The following is an 11589-nucleotide window of genomic DNA, read 5'->3' on the forward strand; positions in this document are numbered from 1 at the left end:
TACTGCACAAGTATAATTTGCATTCAGTCTTGTAGAATCTGCATGAATTTGAACTCCTCAAACATTCAACTCTTTATTTTGTTTTGTTGGTTTTCTTCTTTGAAACGTGTAACAGTGAAGCAATGAAGGAGCAGAGGTAGTAAAGGTGGGGGAATTTAAATACCTGGGGTCAATCGCTTAATGCAACAGACACAAGAGGTGTGCCGAAGAATTGGGTGTCAGAGGTGATTTGTGACTAAAGCAGAGTGACAAGTGAAAGGAAAGGTTTACAAGGCGGTAGTGAGACCTGCTGTGATGTATTGTTTGGAGATGGTGGCACTGACAAAAATACAGGAGGTGGAGCTGGAGGTGTGAGGACTTTGGGAATGACTGAGATGGTCAGGATTAGAAATTAGTACCAAGGGGGCGGTTTGGAGACAAAGTAAAGAGAGGCAAGCCTGAGACAGATTGGACGTGTGCAGTGAAGGGACGCTGGATATACTGGATAAAGGATGTTGTAGATGGAGCTGCCAGGCAGGAGGGAAAGAGGAAGACCTGCAGAAGAAGAACATACAGAGGGTCGATGTGACAGAGGTGGATGCTATGGAGAGGGTGAAATGGAGGTAGATGATCAGCTGTGCAGACCCCTAAAGGGAGCAGCCGAAAGACAAAAAAGAAAAGCTCTGTTGGGAAAACATGGATTCTTGAATTAATGCGATTACTTTGTGCCTAAACATTGTTACAAACCAAGCACGTCGCCCCAAAAGTCTCTCCCAGCAGAACAATATGTGCCTGTTTCCTCTGGATCCCAGTCTAGTCAGGGATCACAAATCCTGCCAGATCCAAATTGTTCTACTGCATCATCTCATTCATTGTTCTACCTAAGGTTTTTAAAATGGGAGTTTTTTGGGATTGACTTGCTTTTAGAGCCAACATAAAGTGTCCACTAGAAGTATTTGGCACCTCTGTGTTGGCTTTGTTTGTTTTTTACCCCCAGAGTTTGCCACATGTGGGCCTACAGTGTCCATAATGCTAGTCTGCAAGTTTGTTAGCTCAAGCATTTTTAACCCACTTAAGATCACGAAGAGAGCACTTGAGCAATCCCAAGCCTGAGATCTTGGATCGAAGGATTGCTTGACCTCCTCTAAATTTGTGGTCATGTTTAATGTGAGCGCTATATATACAAAAGAAAATAAGACAAAGCATAATAGGTCTCCTTTGAGCGTATCACCAAACACGTTTTCTTGAGAAACCTTACCCACCTTTCCAAATTGACTTTGACTGTTGTGCTGAGTAGTGAATGCGTGTGTGACGCTGTGCGAAAATCACACCTCCCAGAAATACAAAAGGAAGCACAGTGAAGAACAAAACAGTCAGCAAGTGTCTTGATTGTAAAAGACATCTAATTTAACGCCCTGTCACAGAGTGTAGCAACATTTACGGAAGCTATCGCCACTGATAAAGTGCTAGATACTGTAATAGGTGCTGTTCTGGGCAGAGGAAGTGTTTGTGTATAAATCATATTACTTTCATCCAGCTCTACCATGAAGGCCAACCGGACCGGCCGCTTCCCGAGGATGTACGATGCCTCTTCCTCAAAGGCTGGAGAGGAAAACCTACCTTTTGATTCGACTTCCACCTACCGCAGATATTTGATTAGCGACTGTGCATTGTTGTCAACAGCAAACCTCCACGTGGTTAACAATTTAATCACCCTCATCACCCCTCGGGTCATTAATGCTGTGATGGGCTCGGGAATAGACCGCCACCAGACAATTTTCCCATCTAAGCATCGAGGCATGCAATTACAGGCATTTGAGCAAAAACATTCTCGGCGCAGCTGTAACCATAATGGAACTGTAAGCAGCGACGTACAGTATAAAAGTTAAGCTCGCTGATGTGAAGAATAACCAAAATTATGTCCAATTAAAATCTAATCCGTGAGTACAGAGGATCGGTGCACCGAGTCTGAACTGTAACACATTAACGGTCTAGAAACGGAGTTGCTTTGTTGTGTTTTCCAAAGATTTGTTATGATTTTTGGCAGAAAGCTTTTGTTTCTAAAGTCCATCTCTTTTGGCATTCAAATGCTAGAAAACACAAGAGGATTATGGGAAGTATTCCAGGTAACATCAGCGGCAGACATCACTAGCATTACAATAAATAAATAAAGTGATATCGTCTGTCTCGATCGTTGGGAGTGACGGATTTTTCTCTGGATTTATCGCCATCACCCAAAACCAGATGGTCAGCAAGGCAGCAAGGACGGTGTTTACTCTTCAGATATGAACCAGTTTGTGCAAATGTTGCCGCATGAGCAGTGACAAGTTCTGCTTCTGTGGAAAACATGATTCATCAGAGAGCAGAACTAAAAGGTGGGCTTGAATACACAGAGCAACTTAGAGCGCATATTTTTTATTCAGGTGATCGAAACCTTGCTACTCACCACGCACTGTAAGCATTTTTAATTTGAAAGGGTGAAAGTGTGCCGCCTGCTCCTCCTCGATATCGACTCCATTAAGGAACCGCATTAGTCCAGCCACACTCTCCGACACTGTCTTGTGAGAATCAATCTTGTCTATAAAAAAACACGTCTTGCAGTTCTTTTTGGTTTTTTTTTCTTAAGTGAGACATTTGTTGATGGTGCCAAATGACATTTGAAAGATCGCAGCAGGATTCCAGCAAGCAGAAAATATCCATATGCAGTCTCCAACCTGCTCACTGGTGTCTGCTGTTTGTTTAAAATGGAGCCAGCTGTTAGTGTTTTCCTCCTCTGTGATCGGAGATGTGCTTACAGGAGGGAGGCAAATGCTGACTTGATGCTTGTTGTTGTCTGCGGACCGTCATCACATTTGCTTTTAAGAGGAGAGACACTGTTGATATCTGGGCTTCATTTTCTTTACCTGCCACAACAAACAGCGTCCGTTTAAAATGTTATTATCACTTGTTGTTTACAGAGGGGCAGGTCAGTGGCTTGAGTTACAGGAAAAGTGTGAATGCTGTGGTGTTGGGGGGATTTTATAAACCTTAATAAGTTTGAACAGCAATTACTTTTGTTGTGTCCCCTTTTTTGTAATAAATAAATATATATTTTTTCATTTGAACAAAGTCTTTTTGTCCTTGTAACTGTATTTTGCACTTCCAGAAGATTGGGGCTATAAATCCTGATTGCATTGCAGTGATGATATCTTCTAAAGGCTGAGATGAAAAGAAAGTACAACAAAAGTTTTATATTTTCAGTTTACTGCAGACATATTTATCTTGTTCCAGAGAAGCTCAAAATTGGGTGCAAAGTTAAATAAGGCAGAAATCTGTGTTTTGTTTTTCTTTCTTTTTTGTCAAATAAAGAAATAAAATGTGTTTGCTGGTGCATACAGTAGTCTGAGTGCTACTAAGTCCAGCTCCAGACCGAGAGCTGTGTGCGCTGCTCTGGCCAGAGACTGGAAAACAAACAACTGGGCTGCTGGGAAGTGGCCAGAAACTCACAGTAATGATGATAAAGCAAAGCACCAGTTCTTTAGAGCTCTGAAGCACATCCACAGTTCTTTGTTTACTTATTTTTGTCTGTATATAATGTAAATTATTTGAAGAAGATTTTGTGCGCCTGCAGGGGAATTCCAACAACATAGCCACTGTCGACATTTCAGTTGGATTCGTTGGACTGGAAAGCTACATAGAAGCACCTGCCATCTTCTTAACAGCGCTCAGCACTTATGCAGGCCCGCTGCTCTGGGCGTGTCACCTTGTCTGCTACCTTAGCTCGGAGAGAGACCGGTAAGTTTCAATTTAAAACCCACTATTCACTGGTTTTTGGATTAGCACGGTGATTAGCATCATTGCCTCGCAGCAAGAAGGTCCTGGAGTGTGGAGTTTGCATGTTCTCCAGGAACTCTGGCTTCACAGTCTAAGGGGATGTGGTTAGTGGGGCTAGATTAACTGGTAATTCAAAATTCTTCATAGTTGTGAATGTCTGTGTGTAAATGGTTGGCTATGTAAACACACAAAAGAGAAAAAAAATTGCAAACTTTTAGTGTGACTGGAGGTACGCAGGTTTGGAACGAGCTAGAGAGCACTACAAAAATCAGCATCTCGCTCAGAGCTTAAGACAGCTGCTACTAAAAAATGTTCACTCCTAAAACCCCGCATCACTCAGGGTTTTTAGATATTCTCCATAGCTTTCCATTTAAAATTCACCCACCAGTGGATTTATACTGTTATTCCCCATGTGTCTCTGTCTGGATGTATTGTTTTAGGATCTCTATACTGTACTTTAGGAGTTTCAAGGTGCTTTTAAAGATTTATGTTAGTATTAGGATACAGAATTAAAAATGATAACCTGTTTACAAGCTCAGGATGGCTTTTGGGGATTTTACAAATCACTGTTTTATGCGTAATTATGATTGTAACTGCATTTTAATTGATTTGTGTATAAAATGAAAGTGAAGTGAACTGCAGGAACCTTCCTGGTGTGAACTGTTTGTCCCAAGCTTAGAAAACAAGTGTTATTTATGTGTCACCAATTTCCAGCAACAGTCACTAGGGCTGTTTGATATAACGAGATATATCGGATGATGATATGAAAACATCTATCGTTTCATACGCCATCGTTTGTTTCGTGGTGTCGCAAAATAAACTGTTTACAGCAATATTTTTTCATCATTCTGATGGTCACTGTAGAATTTCTTTCTCTCTTTCTCTTATATTTAATATAACCACACTACGGACGGACAAGCGGTTGTTTTTAAGCGTTGTCGTTAGCAACAACGATGGTAAAACCATCGCGTGGCTCCGCTGTACGGTTGTTTATTTTCCACATAAAACTTTCACAATAAAGTTGAAGATCCTATTGAGATTTTTCAAAATGAACAGAATCACTTGAAATAGTATGCAGAGTGTTTATGGACGAAAAGCTAAAAAGAGCCGTCAGGTGCTAAAAAATAAACCTTAGAACAGGCGTTTCCCTGCAGCACGCTGTGTAATAAATACTCAAAGAAAACTGCGGCCGTTTCATTATGTAACACTCGACTCCAGGTACACCACGCCCAGCTGAAAACACTTTAACCAAGTCGAGTTGCCCGAGATTCACAGAATTTACAGAAAATGTAACATTTTTATGATACATATCGTTGTCGGGACGATAAATGTCTCATATCGGGATATGAGATTTTGGTTATATCGCATAGCCCTAACTAGAGATGGACCGATCCGATATTACGTATCGGTATCGGTCCGATACTGACCTAAATTACTGGATCGGATATCGGAGAAAAATAAAAAATGTAATCCGATCCATTAAATATCACGAAAGCACCTCACAAAACTTGCAACACGCCGTAACTCGCCTCGGAACGTTAGCACGTCGGAGCAGTATGCATCACGTGATAGAGCGGCTGTGGCATGCGGGACCTGTCGGTGGTCTGGATAGCATGTGGAGCTTCGCTAGCAACCCGGCATTTCATCTCCGACAAAGTTATCCCCGAGAGAAGTAAAGCAAGTGTGTAAGTCCATCTCTGAATGTTTGTAAAGCATTCCTGCGTTAAGCTTAACAAGCGACTGCCTCTCGCTCTCCGGCTGCTACTTCAATCGTGAAACTGCTTAAATGATCAGCTGATCGGCTTTTCTGTTGCGAGTCCGTCTCTCATTTGTTTTTGGTCCACTTTGCGCCAGAAAGAGGAAACCAGCGGCTGAACAACAGCAGCACGTTTAAGCTTGATCAGCTGTTGTTAGAATTTATTTAAATATTACTTTCTACGCCAGGATCTTTTTCTACGTAGCTGACGGCTGGTAACTGTGCAGGGGCGGATCTAGCAAAGTTTAGCCAGGGGGGCCGATAGGGCATGAACAGGGAAAAGGGGGCACAAAGACATACTTTTCTTTCTTATTCTCATTTAAAATGTCGAGCTTTTAATAAATAATTATCTGACACCCAAAGTTTTAATTTGATGTAAAATGAATAGAAGTCAATTACTGTATATAGTGACTATTAAGTCTAATATATATACCCTAGTAAGCTATAGTACTTTTTACTTTGGGAAGGTACCATCTGTGCAGTCTGCAATTTTGTTGAAGAAAGATGTTGAATCTATTTAATATTTCTTGAAAAATAATTGATTTCTGTGCATTTTTTTTCACACTGCATCAAATTAAGGTTGATTACGTCGATTAAGCATCATGAGGTGGCGCGTGAGGGGTGGTTCCCTATTTTTTATTTATTTATTTTTGTTGTTGCTGGGAGTTGGAACCCTATTAGTTAGGTTGCTTAATATTTACGCTAAGTACTCTTTAAAATACCAGAATAGGGAGGATGGTGTAGGTCTAAGTTTATTAGATTGATCAGTATTGCTGAACTATGAAATATTTTTTTTGTATACAGGTGTAACAGAATAGCTTTAGTGTAGTTGTTTTAAACTTGAGTATGAACTTGCAGACTTGCAAAATGCAGCAAGATATTTTAAAAAACAGTTTTGTTGATTAAAAAACACTATATCGGATTCATATCGGTATCGGCAGATATCCAAATTTATGATATCGGTATCGGACATAAAAAAGTGGTATCGTGCCATCTCTAGCCCTAACAGTCACAGTAAAGACCATAAATATTAGAGTGAAAACCCCAACAGTCCCCCTGTAAGCAGTCACTTGGCAACAGTGGGAAAGAAAAACTCCCTTTAAACAGGAAGAAACCACCAGCATAACCAGGCTCCCCCCTTCTTGGCTTCAAGGATTGCTCGATCTTGTATGTGCTCCTGGTGGCATGACCGTAACCTGAATAGCTAAAAGAAAAGGATAAATGGTTGAAGCATCCAGCGTCTGTGACGAGCTGGTAGTCGTTTCGATTCCATAATCCAAAGTCATGCACAGCAATTCTATACGTAAGTCCTACATGATCGAAGTTTCCACTGTCAGCTGGGTTGCATAAAAACATTGTTGTAATCACTTTTTATATAACCGAACGTTTGAAACGACGCCCAGTTTGTAATCCATTCATGAGAAAACATTTGGAACATTGGTAGGTGTCACTGATGGAGAGGCACTTGTGCTCTTCGAAACGTGGTATGTCAGCTAAAGCTTTGGGCGCAGCCGCTCTGCGTTATAACCAAATTCAAACACACTCCTCTCTCTCACTGTCTTTTGTGCCCTCTGTGCCAGCACCGCCACACACCAGCATCGCTATTACAGTTACTTTTGACTGTTGTTTGTTTGTTTCATACTTTTTCAGCCTGTGGGTGGGACAGTGCTGGCGCGCAGAAATGCTATGTTAATTAGTTTACTCGTGGCAACGAAGAGCGTTCCTTGGAGGGTATCAAAGATGCATGTAAACAGCTTAACCTGCGGTAGACCTCCACTGGAGAGGGGCCAGTAGCTGGGCTGCTGTATGTGTGTGAAAGCAGCCAATAACTACCGCTTCCTCTCAGCGTGAGGCCTCTGCACAGCGCTGAGTGATGAGGTCTGTAGCTGGGCAGCAGCTGCCCTGCTGATAGAGCCAAAACTAAAATGCTATTTTAATGCAGACAAAAGATACTGTTTGTGTAAAAGGAGTCATTTTAGCCTGCCTCCTATGTTATAATGCCAGCAACTAAAAAGCGGAGATATATATGCAAGTCTGCTGCCTTGAGATATAAAGAAATCTTACTTTATGTAATAAAACGTGTGAATTTTGTTGGCAAAAATAATGCATAGAAATTAGACTGTAGAGGGTGAAAATACCCATACATGATTTATATTCTTAATAGTCCTTGATCCCACATTTGAATAAGCTGTGTTTAACATTTCAGTAGTTGAGACGGTCTTTGATTAAAAAGTTCCATCCTTCTGAATTGTTTTTTTTTCTTTTTGCTGCTTTCAGCGGGGTATAAAAATGAAAAATGTGATCCAGTAGTCCAGCACTGTGGTCGGTTTTGTCTCGACCTTTCGTTTAGTACTGATGTGTCATCAAAAAAGCCACGTAGTGTCCATCACAGTGTTTTTGGAGAACATCTGGTCATACATCCACGGGAATCTCACCCTAAGTGCTCAAAATAGGTCGGAAATATCAACATAAACTGATTTTATCCTGCAGTCGAGTATCACACAAACACACGCACAGCAGCAAAGGAAAATTACTTTACGTGATCCAATAAAAGCATGATACCTGAGATGTCTAGTTGTAATTATTGCATTTACAGTAAGTTGAAAATAGCTCCTGAAAACGTTGCTTCTGAGAAAGCCCGTTCAAACGCAGCACCTGCATTGATCGGTTGTAAACTTGAACCTAAACTGGAGCAATGAAAGCAGGCGGTAAATTCCATTTAGATCGACGGCGTAATTGCAGCCAGTTATGGGATTTGGTGCCTGGCAGCCTCGCCATGTTCACTGTGGTTTTATCCTCTGAATAGCCAAGTGGGAAACCCATCAATTTCATATGTAGGCTGTAATGAACGCTGCAGCCTCTGGAGGGGGTTAACACCGCCCAGCTGATGGTAAACATCACACACTGCATTCCAGTGCAAAAACTTTTCCTGCTTGTCATCACTCATCCACAAAAGACTTACCTCTAATAGGTGCTCAGAGGTACTCTGACTAATGGCGCTAAAATAATCTCAGTTAGTTTAAAATTCACTCTGCAGCGTCAGCAGCTGGAACACGAGGCTTGTACTGGAAGTCCTCATCTGCTGAGTAATGACATCAAACTAAATCATTATTTACACACAGTGTGTTTTTCTTTGTCTTAATCCACTGTAGGTTTTGTAATCTGTGAGATTTCATTCATTCAGCATAAGGCACATTCATGCTGATTTATTTCTAAGACACTTTGCAAGAGTGACAAGTGTCAGTCTCTCAGCATCTGCATGCTCGTGAACTTTAAGGTGAAATGATTTATTGAAATAGATTGTAGTTAAAAACGAGACAAACTGTAAAGTGAAGTGTTAGGAAGGTGTTTTTTGAAGGTTAGGTCTGATATTAGGGGTAAAGTTAGAATTAGGTTAGAGTTTAACACACGGAGCCAAACAGACATGCTTGTAAATATATTTGTGGCCCTTTCCTTGCACACAGAGTGGAGCAGGCTACGGTCACAGCTTTGCTCAGAGAGCAGCTTTTAGCCAAAACATGAGAACCATTTACCAAAAAATCCTCAAACTTGGCACTGATTTACTCTGGTCCTCAGCAACGCACCCACCAAGAGTGAAGCAGATAAACATGTTAACTTGGGTAACAGTTACAGTTAGTTTCTCACAGCATTAGCACAATGAGCCTTAGTTACACCCTTAGCGATTTTGTAAACTGTCAGTTTTTATAGGTATTGTTCACAGGTTTCACAGACTGTCTGTGCGTTCTCGTGACCCACCTGAGAGGTCGCCTATGAGGCAGCACACAGAAATAGACCCCAAGATGTTTTGATATGAGCAACTCTGTGGAAGTAGGCGTAACAGCAAACACAAACAGAGAATGGTGGCGTTCAGTTTTCTATTTCCCCATTTTTTTTATGCAGCTTTATATTTCTACTTTACTGTGACATGACATGCACCAATTTCATTTCTCTCTATCTGAGAGACTTTGTCAGTCATAGTTTTAAAAACGAGTCCATTAGGGCAGCAAAAGCAACCAGACATATTTAAATATATCATCTCAACCTCTTACTGTGATGTTAAAAAGCAGGAATATGTTCATATTATTATCTATAGTGCCTGGAAATATCCATTAGAGCTTCCAGGGGTAGTTTTTAGTTCAGTGTTGACAGGCTGTGCGTACTGTAGTCTATCTAGCATGCCAGCAGTTTGGATTGAATGACAATAATGGGTGTTTTCAAGTGTCGTGGTAGCTGTTTTCACTTCCAAAGAAGTGGTTTATGTCACTTTGGAGATGTTTGAAATGTGTCTGTACACACAGGGTTTCACCAGTCATCAGTCCATCACAAGCTTTGTGTGTAAAGCTTTTATCAGGCTGGTGTAGCTAAAAGCATAAGAAGCAAGAGCACATGGCTAATTAACATATCATGCATAATGCAGGCTACTGAAGCTGCAGTCACTCGGGCTATATTGATACACATGCTGTTTACACCAACGCTAAATGTAATGCAAGCAAACACTCAGGTAAACTGTGCGTGTATTCCCACTACAATGCTTGGCTAACATGCCTGTAGCTTCTTTGCAGTTCACTACAGCGATGAAGTTTTCTGCACCTTTTTTATGCAATAATTACATGACACCAAGGATATTTTAATCTTGTTACAAACCTAGTGTTTCCAATTAAAAGTAATCAACTCAAGTCAAGAGGAGGTCACAGCAGCGACACTTTGCAGCAGTAAAGTGTGATAGTTAATATGTCTAAATTCAGGTACTTCCATCTTTACAGTGTCATCAAATACTCAACGATCATGGGAAAAAGAAATGTCCTGTGCAGACATGTGAAAACTAACTACACCCCATGATTCAGTAGCTTGTAGAACCACCTTTCGCAGCAGTAACTTAAAGTAATTGTTTCCTGTATGACTTTATCAGCCTCTGACATCACTGTGGAGGGATTTTGTGCCGCTCTTCTTTACAGCCATACATTTATACACAGCTCTCTTAAGTTCTCACCACAGCGTTTCATCAGGTCGATGTCCGAACTTTGACTGGACCTTTGCAGCTCCTTGATTCTTTTCTTGTTCAGCCATTCTGGTGTAGATTTGCTGCTGTGCTTGGAGTCATTGTCCTGTTGCATGACCCACTGTGGGCCAAGCTTTAGCTGTCAGACAGATGGCCTCGCATTTGACTCTAGAATACAGTGGAACCCCGGCTTACGAAGACCCCATTTAACGAAAAATTCAACTTACGAAGGCACTTAACGGCAATATTTCTTCCCCGTGGTACGACAAAATGCCCGTGTAATGAAATAGATAAAATAGAAAATTTAAAAAAATTAAATTAAATTACATAATGTTATGTACATGTACACGTACGTATGCATGCATGCATACGTATGCTTTCTTCAACCTCCACCACTTCCACCTCCACCAAGAACTTCGTCTTCAGACTCTACAAAACAAAGACTGAGTTTCTGAAAATGTTAGCTTCCACTAAGTAACATGATGTGGCTTTTGGAGATTTTAATAATGTTTATTCAAATGATTTCTGCCTCCACAACTGAGGAAAGTGCAGTAACAATGATACACACAAGCCTTTTATTTTCTCTGTTATCCACTGAGTCGTAAAACGTGATTATCAGTATTGGTCAGTCTTTGATCCACTCGTGTGTTTCTATCTATCCATCTGCTAACCGGTCTACCTAGCATGTCACCTACTCCTTTGGTTTGCCTTCCTGTCTTGTGAAAAGACTTAAAGTTCCTCCCCCTCAGCTGGGACTCTGCCTGCTGTAATGAAGAAGATCCCTTAGCAAACCGGCGCATGTGTTTCAGTGTATTACAGACCGAGTCTTTTGTATATCTGTGCGTGTTTGGCTTTACATCATCATCGTCTCCTAATCTCCTCGCGCCATCCCATCTTGCAGGTTTTAGAGTCATTAACTTCTTTATCAGAATTTGCCAGCAATCCGCATTACTGTGCCAAGATAATTGGATCAGAGTCTTCTCCTGGGTACATGTGTAAAGGAAAAAATGCGAAATTGTGGCCTCTGCTATGAATCACTGAG

General features: G+C 41.1%; 1 protein-coding gene across 3 annotated transcripts in view; it reads left to right on the forward strand.

Moving 5' to 3' along the window:
* The window catches only part of pigg (phosphatidylinositol glycan anchor biosynthesis class G (EMM blood group)), a 93108-nt gene that overhangs the window by 74140 nt on the left and 7379 nt on the right, over positions 1–11589 (forward strand). The window contains exon 12 of one of the 3 annotated variants that reach the window (XM_085288197.1): positions 3590–3753. The exons of 1 other annotated variant lie outside the window; for it this stretch is intronic. In XM_085288197.1, coding sequence (XP_085144323.1) covers positions 3590–3753 — 164 coding nt within the window. One more of the 3 variants, XM_085288214.1, reaches the window with a different exon arrangement.

Source organism: Mchenga conophoros, linkage group LG2 (genome assembly GCF_057382185.1).
Source record: "Mchenga conophoros isolate Kocher_MC1m ecotype Shallow Benthic linkage group LG2, M_conophoros_male_GT1.1, whole genome shotgun sequence".
Classification (NCBI taxonomy): Eukaryota; Metazoa; Chordata; class Actinopteri; order Cichliformes; family Cichlidae; genus Mchenga; species Mchenga conophoros.